Here is a 19332-nt window from a genome sequence, read left to right as displayed (position 1 = left end):
CCTGCGGAGGTCAGAGCGCAGGTCACGCCACTAACAAGCCATGTCATGCGAGCTCCGGTCGCTGGGCACACGCACCAGCTCCACGCTATTTGACTAGCATAATAGAAAGCTGGAACGGGCTCAGTGCTGTGCAGCACAGTATAGATGCAGGCGCTCACCACTAGCGCCATCTGTGGGTAGCCGGCAGCAGTGGTAGCATCGAACTTAGCGGCCGCTGGGCCGGTCGTTGCTAGTTGTAACGGCCAACGACTGGAATGGGTATGTTAATTCCTTTGATAACAAGTTTTTTTTTTGGGGGGGGGGGGGGGTTGCTCATCCTATCCGTAAAGTATATAGGATAGCGGCGATTATCTTTATGCAAATCTTCCCCATTATCGGACTGTCTGCAGTGAGGTTGGTAAATTCATTCAATTCAGTTTATTCATTTGACGACAAGCTCTGCTCGATTACACAACATATGCATCTAATCTTTCAAAGAGGGTTCTCTTCATTTTTTCTTCTCCGCATAACTCTTAAATTTCGACCTTGCATTCGCGTAAGTAAATTGCTACTCCTTCCCTCCATTAGTTCCCATTAGGTAAGTACAATGTATAGGTATTCTAAAAAAAGTATTAAACTAATATCTTCTCACTTCTCGACGAAGCTTCTCCATTCCTGCTTAGTGCTTACGGGGCAACGCCTCGAAAGGTGCTAAAATAGACAAGTGGTTAAGAGTTAAGATCACTGAGGACAGTGAAGACGACCAATAGTGTAATACTTGATGCTAGTGTCCTGAATTGGAACAGCAAGGTAATCCTAGCCACTTAATACGAATACGCCGAGCAGGGGCCACTCCAGAAGGACCTACATAAGCTGCTAGACGGCATCGGCTCCGATGGTGCCAGGTACCCACGGGAGCCGCCCCTGTTCACCGAATACATCACGGATCCCGACTACCCCCACTGCTGAGCCAAAGTCTCAGCTTGGCCACGGATCCGGCCTCGCTGGAAAACAGGATTTCCGACAGACCGGTCGAGGTGGCTGTGTAGCTCACGTCGCCTACACAGAAATGGTGTGTCATTTGCGGTCCATTTCATAATTCACTCGGCCACTTTCAAATGCTGAACTGGTGTTACCGGAAATTACATCTTGTTGATGTACATTTATACATTGCAACATGTCCTGAAGGTGGCGGAGTACCGGGCGCTGTGAATAGATCACCGCATCAGTGGAACACCCAGAAGTGTTCGCTGGAAATGGGTACTACATTTCATTCCTTCTCGACCCATTATGTTATTCAAGAAGCCGCTACAATGAAGAGATGTATTCAATGCATATATAATGTTAGCTCACGCGGGGCCAAACTCAAAACTTAGTTGAAAAATGATGTAACTATAAAGGACTATACACGTTATGCCTATAATATTTTGTCCAGCCCAGCACAAGCTTTTTTATCGTCCTAACATGCACGTTTAGATAAAACGACGTCATTTGATGTTCCAGGTATTTCCTATTTTTCATTTGGTCCAAGAGATGACAAGCTTGTGTTAAAAAATTCAAGTCTCAGTTTTATTGACATGGCGTTGATGTTGGTTGATCATTACCTCCACAGAATAAGACCACAATTATCTAACCCTCCGGGATTACATATAATTAATTTCGCGCCCCCACTCGGGCCCAGTCGTCCTGCTCAGTTCCGGGTCAGCTCACTGAGCAAACCATCACGGTGGAACTGCAATACCTGGCCACCAGAGCCGGGCGCGGCCGGTGGCACCGCGCCGGGCTGGAAATAGCTGCCACCCGTCCCATTCATTCATTGGAGGTGGTCGCTCGGGCCGGAGCTGCAGTCGGTGCGAGCCCGGGCCGGCGCCGGTGGCGGTAGTGGGCCCACGCTGAAGGTCAGGCAGCGGCGTCCGCAGGCACTGGCTCCCGGATAGGCCTCAGACGGCTTCCACTGGGGCGCTTACCGGAGTTGGTGAACAACGCCACCATTCTGAGAATACCGCAACATTGCGAATTAGCTCCGTTTAGTCTGTCTGGGTGAGATTGCACCATGCGCAGCATCGTTATTCATTATGACTGCAGCGACGTAAAACTTTCGTAAGTTGATGGCTATATCTTACCGACGACAAAAAAGGCTGCTCGAGTTAGACGTCCTCGCTATCTGGAAACGGAGACCAAGATTAGAATCAGCCCAACGAGCATGTGTAAAAGTTATTGTCCGCAAACTCCTGGAATCCAATACCAGTTTAGACTGGCTTATGAAGTTATCAATGTTATCAATGCCTCCCACTGGTATAAAACTGATGTACCGTGGTTCAAAAAGAGCAAAAGTGAAAATCTACTAAATTTCACCGAAAAATATTCTCCTTTTTAGATATGCTTTAATTGTTGTTTATTTTTTAAGGCCTCCGCTGTTCATATGACGTCATTTGGAAGCAATCATTTGGTACCTTAAAAGTGCGACAGATGTTGCGCGCAAGACAGTATATACCATCACAGCAACAATTGTCTTTTACCAAGGTTTTTAGTATATAAGATTTAAAATTTACTAGATATGCGCTGATGACACAAAGTTTAAGGGGGCATTCAAATGCATTAGCCCCCTTGGAATCCGAAAACTGCAGAACTCGAAATTAAATATCTCCAAATTGAAGCATTACTCGATGTTGTGAGTGCCCAAATCGGTAATTGCAAGCTAGGGACCCCAAGTTGGCTATCACAACTCAAAACTGGTGTTAAGGTGGGATGGTCACTTTAAATCAGTGGTCGGCAGGTCCTCCGGGGTCGTGCCCCCTTTTTTGGCGCCAGGCAGGGCCATTACCCCCACCTACCAGACCCCATTGGTGATACAACCAAGGTTACTGAAATTCCATACTTTTCCGTGACTCTTTGGGTACCATATCTGCGAGAAACCGCAGGCCCCCTCCCCTGCGGTTCTCGCAAATATCTCAAAAACGTTGGCACGGAGCGCCACCATTTTGGAACATTTTATCATACATCGTTTCTGCACATGTTGTGAATATTTCAGACCAGAGTCACTCAAGGTCAGGTCACCAGATCACTTCAAGTGACCTCATCTCACCTCAGTAAAGACTGCAACGCCTGCTTTAGCTGCATTGAGTGACAGATCTCTTTCAAGCTTTCAGGAATTGATAAAGGCAATAACATGTACAAAATTTGTATCTCGGAGATTTGATGTCGGTGACCAAAGTTCAGGTCAATTTCACGCCCTCTCCCATTATCAATGGGAGAGGGCGCAAAGCCAATGGTAGAAAATTGAAAGGCGCCTCCTTTGGACCAGTGTCATTCCTAACACTGTGACACTAGTAAACATGACCGCTGAACCGGAAAATTGCACCCGTAACCCCACTCTATGTCCCTGAGGTCATTTCAGGTCATGAATGGTATCTAACAGCTATTCGCTAATAACTTTGATAAAGGCATCTCAGAGCGATGAAAATGCCTTAGATGTGTTCAGCTCGACGATACGGATCGACTGATGTGCAACAAAACCTTCGATGCTTCTCGACGGGAGGATCACGATGCTGCTAAAAGTGAGCTCTTGCAAGTTTTGAGTGAAAAGTTATTTAAGAACAACTATCAGCAAGCAACGTACATTTTCAATTTTGGCAGTTTTTGTCTCCTGCAGGCTAAACCATCTTCGGTTGAATCTGAGGGCAGGCATCAGAAAAAACGTTAAGAGAGCTATCGAATGCGTTTTTCCGCAGCGCTGTAGCTCTATCCTTTCCTGAGCTATAGGCCAGTTTATCGAAAATTGTCAAAGGTTGACCTGGAAATTGGCGAAATTTTACGTTCGATGACCTCTGGTGACCTGACCTTTGATTTGACCTAAAAGGTTACCATAGTTTTTCTTCATCATTTCTTATGCTCTTTCGATCGCCGACTACGGCGTTTCGCTAGTGACCCAGGAGCCAAGTTAATAGGGGGTGTTCAACCTCCATCTCCAGCAGGGCGTGGAAATCCAGGAGCCCCAGCGGGGCGCGGGTTAACCCCCATACGTGTAGGTGCAGCGGGTATTTTTCGAGAATAGATCACATTAAAAGGGTCGGATCACGAAAAAAAAAACTGTACCATCGAGCCGATCATTTTTATCTGTCCTGAAAATGGCATGACCTTAACCCGAATAACCGTTGATTTGTGAGATCTTTCTTGAGATCATGGTAGGCCACAAAATCTCACCTCAAGAAGTTACAGCAGGACCCGATTAACTCGGCAGTTGTTATTGACCTATATTAGGTCACCCAATGACCAACGACCCTTAAATTGGGTAGCAGCGGCTGCTTATCTTCACGAGCAACACGCTCAATTTTCTGCAAAGCTCCAGCTCAGAGACCGAGATGCTCAGGTCAGGGTGCAATGGACGACTCCTCTCCCTTGCGTTAGTGACTGTGAAAACGCCAATAGACGAGCGCCGGCTAGTACATGACAGTTACTTTCCACGACTGTACGGAATGGTGAGCAGCTACATGAAAATTGGCATGCGCCAGCTAATCAGTTCATGCTTTGTGCGTTTGACCTCGACTAATCTTTGAATCCTGGGGCACAATAGTTGCGATGTTTGTCCCATCAAGGGAGCCATTAATTCTAAAAAAGATGAGTCTTTCTCAGAGGCCCTCATTACCCCCCGCCGAAGGGCGCCATTACCCCCAAAGGGGGCATGCCCCACCATTTGCCGACCCCTGCTTTAAATGCTTTGGAAATATTATCGCGCTTCAAATTCATCCGTTTTCAGCGAAACTTATGCTGCTCAAGTAAACATAAACGTTATGCATCTTCCCGACTAGCCGATAGAAGGCTAGTCTCTTCGTTTCATTGCTTTTTGTTTTCACTTCGTCGCATGTAGCCATGGTCCTATGTTAACATTCGTTGTAATGGAATAATTCACCTTTCCATTTCATGCCCGGCTCCATCAGCACTTTTCATTATCAACTTAAAATCATCAATTCTGGAAAGCAAAAGAAATGTTTTCCCATTCAAACTTGAACCAATATTAAAAACAACATTTTGAGCACAATCAAACACCTTGCATACCTGTAAATGCTGCAATGCTGCATGTTAAGTTACGGACGTACTCCTCAATAAACAAGCTGTTTGACATAGTCAGTGGCATTTACCGAAGCACATCCAGGAATCCAGCCGGCAGGCGCACAGACCTGAGTTCGGCCACAGTTCGGCGACCGACCGCAGCTTGCGTGACAAGCTGACCTTTGCTCAGAATATGCGAGAACTAGGCGCGCTATATAGCGTTGTCGGCCTGTCAAGGGTGTCCATTTTTAGCCGCAGTAGCCTCTCCAGCAGTGCTGTGTTCAACCCACACCCGGAGCTCTATCATTCCGCCGAGTGCTGGGCCGGCCCGGCTCTACTAAGTACTGCTCTACCAGTGCAGAGGATTAATCACCGATGTGTTCAGGGACCCAGCCTCTGAGTTCGATCCCCGGTCAAGGCAGGTGTATTTGTCGTTTCATGGCTGTTTGGAACTGCTTGAGAGTTCCCCTTAACACTTGCCTCACCAGAAATAATAAATCATAAAAAATCAGCTAAGCAAACCAAATGCCTCCACCCATGTCTAATGGGTAAACTACTCACTATTCACCCAGCGGATCAACAGATCGGCAACACAGAGCGCTGATACTTTATAGGAACTCTAGCATGGGATGCCAGCCTCGACAAATCGCTTACACAAATGAGGTTTTTACCCGCGGCTGTTGTGTCTGATGCATGGTGGTGTTCCGCTGTGTGGGCGCCGCAGAGACGGTTGACAAATGGAACCGACCGAGACGCCGTGAACGGAACTGTCGAAATTCTCAGTCATTTCAGACGGCTGCTGCGCTATGCGAGTCCAACAATGAAATAATTATATAGGGAGTGTTCCGGTAAAAACTGGAGCGAATACTCTTATTTGCCGAAAATATTCGAGTGGCTTAAAACGAAGAGAACATTTTGCACTGAAGAGGAGACAGAGCACCTATATATTGTTATTTGGAAGCCCATTACAAAACTCCCTGTCTCGAAATGTGCCAGCACACATTACAAACTATTCCGGATATTGACAACGAGTAACGATGTCGCTATGGACGATACCTAATATAAGGGTAAACGGAAGACACTTAATGACTCTAGGATGAAACAATAAATAATTTACCAGAAATGTGGCCATGTGCGGCGCAGATCTGACCCGGTCAGAGCCGCAGTTCGGCCAGTCCTCAATATCGGAGCGGTTCTGACCGGGCCGCTGTGCCTGGGCCCTCCTCAGTCGGCCCGGCCCAGCCCGGCCCGGGTCGGCCCGGCCCGGGTCGGTCCGGCGCGGGACGTGGGAGGCCGCCGACGCCGAGCAGCGCGACAAATGGACCGGAAACGTCCGTCCGAATCGATATCAGATGGCGGCCCGTCACAACCGGGGGCGGTGGTCCGTCACAGCCGACACAGGCCGGCCCGTCACAACCGACACAGGCGGTGGTCCGTCACAACCGGCGGCGGTGGTCCGTCACAACCGGCGGCGGTGGTCCGGCACGGCCATCACAGGCCGGCACAGGGCGAAACAAGTCGAGACAGGGTCGGAACAGGTCGAAACAGGGTCGGAACAGGGCGAGGCAAGGCAGAACAGGTCGGCAAAGGGCAACACAGCGGCACAGGACTATGCAGGCCGGTACGTTGCGATACAGGACAAAACAGGTCGGCACGCGGTGAAGCGAAATCGGAGCAGGGCGCAACAGACCAGAACAGAGCGAAAGAGGGCGAAACGGGGTCGGAACAGTCCACAACAGACCAGAAAGATACAGACCAAAACAGAGCGAAAGAGAGCGAAACAGGTTAGAATACGCCGGGACAGGGCGACACAGGCCGTCGCGGGGCAAAACGGGCCAGTAATCGGTAACACAGGGTCGTAACGGGGCGAAACAGGACGAAAATTGGGGTCAGAATAGGTCAAAACATGGTCATAACATGGTGGAATAGTGCGGCACAGTTCAAAGCAGGCCAGCACAGGACGAACAAGACCAGAAAAGGGCAAACTGGGGCCAAATTGGGACAAATAGGCTGGACCAGGGCAAACAGACCAGCACGGGGTAAAACAGGGCAGAAAAGGACGAAACAGAGTGCAGTGTGAAACAAGTAGGATGGGATGCATATTGCATAGGCATATCAGTCGAAATTGCATACCACGTTGGTGCTTTTCAGTTTACACTGGCGGTATTGTTTATCAATATTTCTGATAAGTTTTTGTCTAAGAAGTAATGTTTGTCTAAGCATTACATTCACAATGTGCGGTGCAAATAACTTTGTCGTCGGTTTCTCGCGCTTTCTTTTCCGCTTTTCTTTTCTTTTCTTTCCTTCTTTTCCTTTTCCATTAATGTCCTCTCTCTCTCCCCCCTCTCTCTCTCTCTCTCTCTCTCTCTCTCTCAGTCTCTTTCTTTCTTTCTTTCTCCTTCCTTCTACTTCGCTCCGCACCGCCTTTCCTTTTAGCTACTTGCTAACTTTGTCACCTTCACTGGAATTGAATCCCAAGCCTCCTCTAATCGAACTGTTTGGGTGACCGAGTTTAGCTTTCGCAACCGGAGAACATTTGAGAGGCATCGCTCGCTGAGGTTCTTGCCAATCGAACAGCTCGGGACTCTATGGACTCAATCACAAACGACCACGCTTAACGCAACCATTTTTGGGTCACTTTAGCGTCAGGCTACAAATCCAACGCCACAATTAAAAGTTATGTTCTCATTAGCATAAGCGTGACACTCCTGAAATAGCACAGACGAAGCTCAGCCGGGACAATAAGGATTTGGGTGGGAGAGAACGACAAGGCAAGATGGAGAATACAGATTTTAGTCAAACCAAAATCTTCAACCAGCACAAAACATAAACATCACTTGGCGCAAGATGAGTAGAAAAGAATCAATTTGACCGGCCGTTTTTATTTGAGCAAACGGCTGTAAAAACTAAAAAGACAATGATCAGGTGATGAAAGTTTTTTTATAGTAAATTCAAGGAGTTACCAATTTAAGAGTCTTTGGCTAGCCCGTACAGAAGACTGCTTGTCAAAAAGGTGAGCGATTGCCGATATAAGTTAATCGTTGATGTTAATCGCTGTGTCGCTCGCTCACTGTTGCAGAGCAAAAATTATATGTAAACAATTAGATTCCCATTTCTATTTAAATGTGCTTCATTCAACACGGCGCTGCCGACTGCACGGTAACTTTAACATTTTCGTTTCTTCTATAAACCGTTATCCAGGCCATTTCGTTGAACTGAACAGGCTCGTTTCCCTGCATCGAATTCAAACCCGTCTGCCCGCCTGTCCACATGTGTCCACCCGTCTCTCGCCCACCCTTCTGTGTGCTTTGCTTTCTCTGTAAGGGAAAGCACACACAACTCTCGGGACCCGGTAAGGTCTCGCACCCACAGCTTGTGCGAGTCTCAGTAGGGTCCAACAATAAACTCTGCCTCCACACGACTGCCAACGAATCGCTATGTTTGCTAGGGCTACACAAAGCTGACGCAACGGTTCGGTGGACAAGTCGGTCACTCGGCGCCATTCACCGAGAAGCGTCGTCAAAGATTCGTAGTAGGTGTCAACCGCCTCTGACAGCTTCGTAACATTTTACGAAGGCACCAAAACTACTTCGTAATGGTTCAAATGGTTGCTATTGAAATTTTACGGGTAGGTGTAAAATTGGTTAATTCGAGGTACCGAAAGTTTTGTCGCCATCAGCCGCTTTTTACTCGAGTTATTTGCGAAAAAACCAAGGGGAGGGGGGTCCGTTCGACCCCCTATACGGGCGAGGGTTAAACACCTACTGCAGTCACTGGCGCCAGAGCTGAGTTATAATTAGCCGACATCACTCGAGAGAGTAGTAAATATAAGCCGTGGGCTATTTTCCAACCAAACGTGATTTTAAAATGACATTCACCGCACCGAAAGACTGAGATTGCTTTAAGTTATTGGATGCGGAAGATATAATTATGGATGCAAGAGGGACAAAGTGCCCCATAATTATCGCTGCTTTTCTGGAATATCAACTGAGCTGTCGCGTGATTGAGGGGGTTTCAAAGGCAGGTTAAATTTAGTTTGACTTATCAAGCAAGCGTCAGAGCGATATCGAATGCTGTCATTCGGATTATGGAAAACACAAATCCTACAGGATTCGGCTTACATCAATTGCAAATGTCATGATTGATTAGTAGTAGGTAGCCATCCTTGCACCATGGCCTTGTACTGTGTAGTGTCCTCATTATAAAAGGCACATACTGTTAAACCGCGCCCTGGTGGGGTCTGTTTATAACGCGACCTGGTGGGGGGGGGGGGCTATTTTTGCCCCCCCCCCGTATCTCCGAAACTACTGGACGGATCCGCAAAATTCAAACGGCGTTCGAAAGCACTGTCAAATTTGTCGCGATAATTCTCATTTCATTAACCTCGGGGTCACCGATGACGTCACAGGTCAGGTCAAAAATAAAATGTTTTGCCGTTCACGGGTCTTCTAGGGAATGCGCTATAACATCGAGTAAAGCACATTCTATCCAAAATCAGCGATAGGACGTCAGTTGCCTAGTACATATGCTGCTATTAGAGGTCACTGATAATACCAGGTTAGGTCACAGGTCAGGTCACCAAGTGTCAGCACATTAACCCTATTTTACTAGGGCTGTGTGATGCATGATTTATGGCCAATTTTTCATTTCCAACTCAATGGTGGAATACCGGGTGGCCCAGAAAAAACGTTCCCAACTTTAAATCAATATTTCTCAGAAAGTGATAAAGATACAACATTGAAACTTCGAATAGTCAATGCGGCACGCATTTTCAGTAAATGGTGTGATTTTCATGGTGTTCGGTAAATAACTTTTTAAACGGTTCGTGTTTCAAGCATGCCATGTAAAAATTACTTTTTTGCTCCGATGTTTACTAAAAAATGTGAGTGAACGGGTCACTTTCACCCCGCGGCACCGCGGCCTAGAGCCATGACTTCTACTGGCAGCTAGTCTCATTGATGGTTCGGGTCTCAGGATGACACATTCCCTCAGGCAACCACGATGGCTCTGTGCCAGCGGCATCGGAAGAAGTTTCCAGTTTTCTAACCATCTTGTGGCTCAAATGCTTTCCTAGGGCTGACATTCCTGGGAAAAGGTATAGCTTTTCAACCATATTGTTTTGGCATCTGCTGGCAATGTTGTTTTTCATAAGCTATTCTGTGGTCTTCTGGCACAGGAACCAGTCTGCTTTAGTTTGTTTTCCTTATCCGGTCGATTTACTGTTTGATCTACTGAAAGGAGGGAAATCAGCAGTAATCCATGCATCGTGCCACTCCTGCTCGAAACATGATTTGGTGTTGAAACGAATGACATCCATGAGCACCATTTTGGCTCAGTATTTGAATATTTGGCACATAAGTGAGACAAAAATATTTAAAATAAGAACATACGTGTTGGTTTCATTCACGTGCTCTATTTTTTATTCTTTTTTATAACATGGGACGTCTAACCCAATCATCACTATCGTTTCACATCGGCAAAAAAAGCAAAAAGGTCTTGCTTAATTCAACTCAAGATTGCCAGCTTGAAAATGATGGTATAGTGTTATAATTTGGCACACAAATGCGCAAAGAAATGACGCAAACTTGATGAAAATTTTGGGTCGCTATTTGTACTCGTATTTGATATACAGGCCTCTAAAGTTCGGAACGTTTTTTCTGGGCCACCCGGTATATGACCATCAAACACGGTTCAAATCCCTTTCTGGTGGAGGTCAGGTCAATGTCAGGTCAAAAAAAAATCAAATTTCAAAGTTGATATTTTTTGCATAAAATGGGTGTCGATTCGATGAAGCTCGTCATGGCGAGTCTAATGGATAGCCTTTGTTTTGCGCTACGTGGTCTAGAATTGCCAAACATTGAGTTTGAAAATTTCACGTCATCCTTCTTGAACAGTTTTTTCGCTATAACTTGCTAAAAAAGAGATATCGATCTGAAATTCGTTATGTGGATAGAACATGGTTGGTACTATCATACGTATTCCGGTTTTTCGAAATTCAAGAAAACTTTTTGGATTTTTTGGCTAATATATAAAAAAAAATTGATATTTGAGGGCAAAGACTCAAGAATTTCAGAAATCCGAGATAGCAGTTTTGTGGCTCTGTCTATTCTACAGCTTTTATGTACTTATCATCCTTCTGTATCTTCAAAGCTATGGGCCTGACAGCTCTTGCCGCGAAACCTTTTTTGGGTCGAAAATGGCAGAACATTACGTCACTCTTACATCATTTCCGGCCCACCTATTATAGCCTTTAGAAAAATGTTTGGTCACAATGTGTAAAATTGATGCCCGGGAGTGTACGGAAAGTTTGGTGACGACCGGCGCAGCGGTTCTGGAGATAAATCGAAAAGTCTAGAGGGGAGAGGAAATAGCCCCCCCCCCCACCAGTGCGCGGTTTAAGAACAAGAGGGCTCCGAAGGACAAAGACCGTAAAGATGACCTTTGTTAATTTTTTTAAGAAATAAGTTTAGGAGCAAGGTTCGTGTGCAGCATTTATTTTAACCGTATATTTCTTACGTCAATGCGTGTGGAGTGAGCTAAAAAAGCCACCTTAGAAATCTTATAAACGTTCAAGGCCATATCTTGACCACAACACTAACAGGTAATGTTGCATATTGATTGAATTGTATTGTTCAGCTGGTTGAGCTGACCGCATTCAAGGCCCTTTCGTTGCTTTGGTATGTATGTATTTATATTGTATTTGAATGTTGAGCATAGCTTCCGTCTGAAAGAGGCGCAGCACATTTTTTCCATGGACTTATACTAAAAAGGTCGCAAAATGACATGACTAGTTTACCGATACGAAAAATCCCAGCCGTTCTTTTCATCATTCCCAGCATAACAAATAGCGTCAAAGAGCGAAAAACGACTTATATGAAAAGGTGCGGGTTGAATTTTATGATCAATTTTCATTGACATCTGGACAAAGTTACACCCATCAATTGTACCCTTAGCTGATTTCACCCATTACCCAAGCTCACCTTCAGTCGAGAGCTCAATATGCTGATAAGACTCCCAGTCGTATCACGACGGAACCCTTCGAGAGAAACAGCACGGGACCTTGTGCCTACTTTGTAGGCCAAGCTATACAAGCTACTACATGTACTGTCTCCCGCTACATGTCAAAACAACCTGAACCTGTTTCTCTAAAACAGCGACGGCGCACAAAGCATTATTGCAAAATTATCGGATATCGTTACGGACACTAGCACTCTGATTTCTGAAGCGTGGCGAAGAAAGGCGAAATGTGCCCATCCTGTGTGTGAGATAAATTAGCCTGGCTTCATTTTCTACAATATCTACAATATTTTGCGAGTAGCGATGCTATTTACATTGCCTTGAAAACTCCGCTCATAATTTACCAACCAATTGGATGTGTCTGAAGGCTTTACAACCATACATATAAATTTGTAAAGCGTAAAGTGGTCGGCAATCTGTTCGTTCAGCGAGGCGCTGACGCAAGACCCGCGGCGCCGGTCACCGGAAAAGCTGCTGAATGCTGGTACTTACATCCCTAGACAAATTAGCTCTCCAAAGATAGTAGCCACAGTCGGAACTCAAGAACAACTGAGATTGAAGTTTTAACGTCACAACAATTGTTAGTAATGAATAATTTCGTTTAAGCGTTCATACAGGCAAAAATAGGTATTGAATACGCTGCACTTCTACGTAAATGGCATATCCCTTGCACATTTCAAGACGTGCATTTACAGTTGTTTTATGTTTTATGAGCAAAATAACTAATCATCATAAAGCATTTCGGACTCATCTCGACTTGAAATGTTGGATAACCCAACAGCTGATTATTTCACCACTGTTTGTATTAGTCTCGTAATTGAATGTCAACATGTCTCCAGAAGTCATCCTGGGATGATTACCTGTGCTGCTACATCAGCCGTGGTGCATAAAATGTCCGTTGACCCGAGCGCTCCGCGCCTGATCGGAGTCCGTGACGACCTCTGGCCGCGCCGCCCGGCCGCGGCCGCCCCGATATAGATTGGCCCACCAGGTTGGTGAGAATTATGGCTCCCAGTGTGGCCCTGAGGCGGCACCTGAGTCGCCGGGGAGTCCTGAAGTTGGCCCATCAAACGGCGCCGGCCGTTCTCGGCTCCAGTTGGTGACTTACCAGCTGCGCTGCCTCTGTGAGATCGTCGGTAACGATCCCTGTTGTATTGTAATTCACCAGATAAGAGACGAGTCAGCGTAAAGCGCACAACACAGCAAAACAAGTGGAGTGGGGGCGGGTCTGAGCTCTCCTAGCCTGGGAACCAGTGCGGATCGCTGGAATCTTCACAATAGGTCTGGGTTATTGGATACCGCCTTATTTTCGTTACTGAAAACAAAGTGAAATGTACTTCTCAGTGCTCGTATTGGCCACGATTAGCCATCTTCTGAGGACCTTTCACTCTGTTCGGTGTGTCACTGATCTCTTCCATCACCCATCTCAACCATCTTGCTGTTAACCCGCGACCGCCTGGGGGGGGGGTCGGATCCGACCCCCCCCCTCCGTTTTTCTTGAATAACTCATGAACCACTCTCGTTATCTACTTGAAACTTGGCATACCTTCTTCCCTATCAATTTGACGTCTCCTGTGCAATTTTGAAAAAAAAATCCAATTTTTTTTTGAGATATATCGATTTTAGTGATGTAACTACATGGCGTTTTTAGTCAAAAAGTGGTAAATGTTTAAAAAATCGCCAAAAATCAGAGTTTAAAACAAATTGCGAATTAAGGACATGAAAAGACGCAACTCAACGAGTTCTTCAAAATGACTATCTCAGATTTTCCATAAAATGCGTTTTTCACCCCTAAAAATTCAAAAAACTATATTTTTGGAAAACAGCTAATAAAATCCAAAATTTTGGGATTTTCCAAAAAACCGGAATATATGTTGTAGAGCTCTATTAGAAAATTGGATGTCCCAAATTTCAACTTTCTATCTTGATTTTTGACCCCCAAATTGTAAAAAATAGCTCCAACATGCATAGGGCAGGGTGACGTCATAAGCATTTTCGTGAATTACAGGCATTTCTGAACATCGCATGTGAAAACAAATGGCACCACTAGATTCCTGGGACAAAGCTCGTCTAGAAATGTGCATTTTTATGTCAAAAATAAAAAGTTGAAAAATTGACTTTTTTTCTTAGCCCTCGTTTAGTTATGTATGGTATAAACGATTTTTTTATGCTTTCAATGCACACTTATCACCAGCACAGTGACTTGGGATCACATATAACCATTACCATCGGATTCGGCGTGAAAAATAAGCCATAAAACATGTGTCGCACGCCCATGTAGCAGAAAGTGAAAACCGTGACCTTTCGTGACCTGACTTGACCTTGACCCGTACTTAGTGTGGTAGATTGTCACACAGCCTCTGGGCTGGCGTGCCTGGGTGCGCCACTGGCCGCCCTATCCGTCGTCCCTGAGAGCGGGCTTGCGCTCGCTCGACCTATAGCCCGGGGCGCCCAGCTGTGCGGTGTGGGTTGAGTCGGGTCAGCTGATCGAGTGAGAATACAGTTCTGACCGGTGATCGGAGGAGTGTGGTGCTGTGGTGCCGAGCTTAGTTCACGCTATAACATTGGCGACGAGGTATTTGAACAGAAGAAATTGAAAAGCCGGTGGGCAGAGTAGAGCCATTTAATGTGGAGGAAGAGAACTGGGAAGAATATGTCGAACGTATGGAAGAGTATTTTGTGGCAAATGATATCACAGACGAGGCCAAGAAACGTTCGACTCTGCTCTGCAACATCGGATCCAAGGCATACGGTATCGTACGATCGCTGCTATCCCCTGTTAAACCGGCGAGTTCAACGTATCAGCTGATTGTGGAGAAATTAACGACCCATTATCACCCCAAGCCGTCGGTAACCGTCGCACGGTTTCGATTTTTTCATGCTACCGTCTACCAGGAGAATCGATACAAACGTATATCGCTCGTCTCAGACAGTTCGCTGGTGATTGTCAGTTCGGTACATTTCTAGAAGAGATGATTCGTGACCGACTCGTATGTGGTGTGAAGTCTGACTTGATCCAGTTCAGGCTGTTGTCAGAACCCGAGTTGTCTCTGAAGAAAGCGACAGAGATGGCGGTAGCCATGGAGACAGCCGGTCGGAATCTGCAGGAGCTGTCGGGAGCGGAGGCGGCCGATCCGCCGCGACAAGAGGTGCAGCAGATTCGGTCACAGCAGCGGAGCCGGCCGACCGCAGCGGGGCCAGCGACACCGCAGCGAGCTCCAAGGGGCCCAGCTCAGCAGGCTGGCATGACACATCACACAAGTAAGGCCTTGGAGGGCGGGAAAGATAAGTGCTGGAGGTGTTTGAGTAACCGGCATGCGGAAGAGGACTGTTATTTTCGCCGAAAGAGATGCTTTCAATGTTTTCGTTATGGACACACCAGTGCAGCCCACCGAGCTGGCACGGTGAACAGTGTGGGGATGTTACCCGAGTCTGAGTCACAGGAGGATGCCGAGGGTGGACTGGAGATGGAAGTAGAGACTGGTGAGGTTGACGCTCTGGTTAGCGATCTGTTCACATGTGCAGAGGAGCGGCCGAGTCCGGTGAAGCCTCCTATCAAGGTCGACGTCAGCATCAACGGTCAGTCGGTGCAGATGGAGCTGGACACCGGCGCCGCCGTCTCCGTCTGCACGTACCGCCGCTTCAAGGAGCTCTGGCCGGACGGAGACAGGCTGCTGCAGCCGAGCAGCCGTCTGCTTCGCACGTTCTCCGGTGAGAAGCTCTCAGTCCGAGGTGAGGCGTGGGTGAACGTGCTGTATCAGGGTGTCAGTCATCGATTGCCATTGACTGTGGTGGAGAGTAACGGTCCGATGTTACTAGGCCGTAACTGGTTGGGAGAGATCAAGTTGGACTGGCACAATATTTTTGCGATGACTCTGAGTCCAGCCATGGGAACACTGCTCGAAAAATACTCCGAGCTATTAAAGGACGATCTGGGCTGTGCGAGGGATGTAGAGCTCAACATTCCAGTGGATCCAGCCGTGAAGCCCATCTTCTACAAGCCTCGGACGGTGCCACTCGCCTACCGGGAGAAGGTGGACGCCGAGTTGGAGCGGCAGATCAAGGAGGGTTTGTTGGTGCCGGTCAAGTGGAACGACTGGGCGACGCCCATCGTGACCTGCCAGAAGGCCTCAGGTGAGATCAGAATCGCAGCAGACTATCGTCTCACAGTAAACAAGGTCACGCCGTTAGAAAAGTATCCTCTGCCAAAAGTAGACGAGATGTTCAGTAAACTGCAAGGTGCGACAGTGTACAGTCAGATAGATTTGAAAAATGCGTACAATCATCTGCCATTAGAGGAGAAGAGTCGCAAATATTTGGCCATAAACACACACACAAGGGCTTGTTGGTGCCAACCAGACTGGGATATGGGTACGCAAGTGCTCCGGCCATCTTTCAGCGTTACATGGAAAATCTCTTGGCTGGAATACCAGGGGTGGGAGTGTTCCTGGATGATGTCATGATCTCTGGAAAAACCCCACAGGACCACCAGAACTCGCTGGAGGTGGTGCTACAGCGGCTGGTGGCGGCCAACCTGCGCCTGCAAAAGAAGAAGTGCAAGTTTGGAGTGTCATCTATCACCTACCTGGGACACCGCATCAGCGCAGACGGCGTGAGTTCGACCGACGACAAGGTCAGTGCTATCAAAAACGCACCCGCTCCGAAAAACTTGAAGGAGCTTCAGGCCTGGCTAGGGTTGATCAATTATTATGCCAAGTTTGTGAGAAATCTGTCCACCGTGCTGGCACCACTGTACTGCCTGCTCAAAAAGGGAGAACCCTGGCAGTGGGGACCCGATCAGAAGAGCGCGTGGCTGGCAGGGAAGAGCCTGCTGCAGTCTACGCAGGTGCTGGCTCATTTTGACGAGACGGCACCGATCGTGCTGTCTTGTGATGCCTCTCCCTACGGGGTTGGGTGTGTCTTGAGCGTGGTTGACAAGCGCCTGGGAGAGAGGCCGGTAGCCTTCTACTCGAAATCGCTCACAGACACGCAGAAACGATATTCACAGACGGACCGGGAAGGATTGGCGGTGATTCTGGGGGTCCGCCGCTTTCATCATTGGTTGGCAGGTCGGAAATTTGTTATCCGGACCGATCATAAGCCCCTCCTGGGCATGCTGGGGGAGAATAAGCCGCTGTCCATGATGGCTTCACCGCGAGTGACTCGATGGGCAATGTTGTTGTCGGGCTATCAGTACAAGCTAGAGTATGTACCAGGATCGAGACAGGGACATTGCGATGGTCTCAGCCGTTTGCCTCTTCCGACAGCTGCTGGAGACTTGCCAGAGCCCGGCGAGACTCTGCACCTGGTGGAGATGATGGACGCTTCGCCAGTGACCGCCGCTGTGGTTCGACTGGCGACTGAACGTGACGCCACCCTCAGCAGAGTGCTGCAGTACACCCGAGACGGCTGGCCTGAGGACAAGAGCGGCGAGTCACCGGAGTTAAGTGCATATCGCATGAAGCAAGGTGAGCTCAGCATCCAGAACGGATGTCTCTTGTGGGGAGCTCGAGTCGTCATTCCAGTCAAGTTGCGGGAGAGGGTGCTACAGATGTTGCATGACGGTCATATGGGAGAGAGCCATACCAAGGGGTTTGCAAGAATGTACGTGTGGTGGCCAAACCTAGATTTTGACATAACCCAGATGGTTAAGGCGTGTGTGACCTGTCAACAATACCACCACCAAGCGCCCGTCACGCCACTGAGTCCGTGGTCCCTCCCGTCCCGGCCATATGAGCGGGTGCACATTGACTACTGTGGCCCAGTGGAGGGGAAAATGCTGCTCATTGTAGTGGATGCATATACCAAGTGGATTGACGTACATGTAACAACTAGGGCAACAACCGAGGTTACTATGGAGGAGCTGTGGAAAACGTTTGCATACTGGGGAATTCCCAAGTTCTTGGTATCAGACAATGCTCAGTGTTTTGTGGCACCAGCGTTCCAACCATTCTGTACTCAGAATGGTATCACACACCTGCGCACTGCGCCGTTGTCTCCAAAAAGCAACGGTCTGGCTGAGCGGGCAGTGCAGACGGTGAAGCAGGGTCTGAGGAAACAGGGGAATGGAACGCTGCACACCAAGCTGGCAAGGGTGCTGTTCACCTACCGTTCATCTCCCCACAGCACTACCGGAGTGACGCCAGCAGAGCTAATGACCGGGCGGCGCATGAGAACTCGTCTCGACTGTATGCTTCCCAGTCTACAGGATCGTGTTGTCAGCTCGCAGTGGAAGATAAAGGAGCGGTATGACAGACAGGCACAGCAGCGGACCATACTACCAGGAATGTCTGTCCTCGTTTCACAGGTGTCGGGACTGGCCGGCGTCGGCAGGACAACACGCTGGCTACCCGGACACTGCATCAACATCTCGGGACTCAAGCTCACGGTCCGGCTGGACGACGGACGAATCCTCCAGCGCCATCTGGACCAGGTGGTCCCGAGAGCGGTCGCCGGGAGCCAGGCCGTCCGACAGCCGACGGACTGGACGGCGGCGCCGCGGCCTCCTCAAACGCCGCCGACGTCGCTGCCGACAACTCCAACGTCGCAGGCGACGCCTTCGCCGCCGACGCCCTCACCGCCGACGCCTTCACCGCCGACTCCCACGCCGCTTCCGCCACCGCTAGCGGAATGTCCGGAACGGGAGAGGCCTTCGTTTCCCTCCCCAGTGGGGCGGCCGGCTCGTGGGTTGGAGGGACGGGGTGAGCTCAACTCGCGATTGAAGTGTGACGTCCAATTGTCGCGTGGCGAGAGTGTTGAGTGTCGCGAGCCTGTGTCAGCGCCGCAGGTACCGCGCTATAACCTGATACCGAGAAAATAGTTGTTAACTAGGGGGGAGGAATGTGGTAGATTGTCACACAGCCTCTGGGCTGGCGTGCCTGGGTGCGCCACTGGCCGCCCTATCCGTCGTCCCTGAGAGCGGGCTTGCGCTCGCTCGACCTATAGCCCGGGGCGCCCAGCTGTGCGGTGTGGGTTGAGTCGGGTCAGCTGATCGAGTGAGAATACAGTTCTGACCGGTGATCGGAGGAGTGTGGTGCTGTGGTGCCGAGCTTAGTTCACGCTATAACACTTAGTATGACCCCTATACGTAAGTACATGGTACCTTCACTACGCCTTTGAGGTCATTTTTGGTGAGTTTCGAGCAGCAGCTATCGATTCCGCTGTCCGTAAGCCATATCATGCAAAACCCCTGAATTTGACCTTTGACCTGACCTTGACCCGAAAGTTGACTTCAATCTTAAAATCTTAAGAGTGCTTTGGGAAGGTCTCGTAGAGACCTTTCGAACG

The 19332-nt window shown here is 48.4% G+C and overlaps 1 protein-coding gene and 1 long non-coding RNA gene across 2 annotated transcripts; one reads left to right on the top strand and one right to left on the bottom strand.

The window, feature by feature from the left end:
* Positions 1 to 1526: 1526 nt before the first annotated feature.
* Positions 1527 to 5697, bottom strand: LOC122376076. The gene is made up of 3 exons (XR_006255515.1): positions 5683 to 5697; positions 2103 to 2143; positions 1527 to 1972 (listed from the first exon to the last, which is right to left on the bottom strand). It is a non-coding gene; the product is annotated as an uncharacterized LOC122376076 (long non-coding RNA).
* Positions 5698 to 16845: 11148 nt separating this feature from the next.
* Positions 16846 to 19038, top strand: LOC122376077. Its single transcript, XM_043355751.1, has 2 exons — positions 16846 to 17513; positions 18353 to 19038. The coding sequence occupies exons 1-2, from the start codon at positions 17159 to 17161 to the stop codon at positions 18748 to 18750; spliced, it is 753 nt and encodes a 250-aa protein (XP_043211686.1). The 5' UTR covers positions 16846 to 17158; the 3' UTR covers positions 18751 to 19038.
* The last annotated feature ends 294 nt before the right edge of the window (positions 19039 to 19332 follow it).

The sequence above is a fragment of the Amphibalanus amphitrite genome, unplaced genomic scaffold, assembly GCF_019059575.1.
Source record: "Amphibalanus amphitrite isolate SeventyFive unplaced genomic scaffold, NRLGWU_Aamphi_draft 002008F_arrow, whole genome shotgun sequence".
In the NCBI taxonomy this organism is placed as follows: domain Eukaryota; kingdom Metazoa; phylum Arthropoda; class Thecostraca; order Balanomorpha; family Balanidae; genus Amphibalanus; species Amphibalanus amphitrite.
The sequence above is the reverse complement of the archived record's forward strand: the minus strand, read 5'-3'. Positions and strand labels throughout refer to the sequence as shown.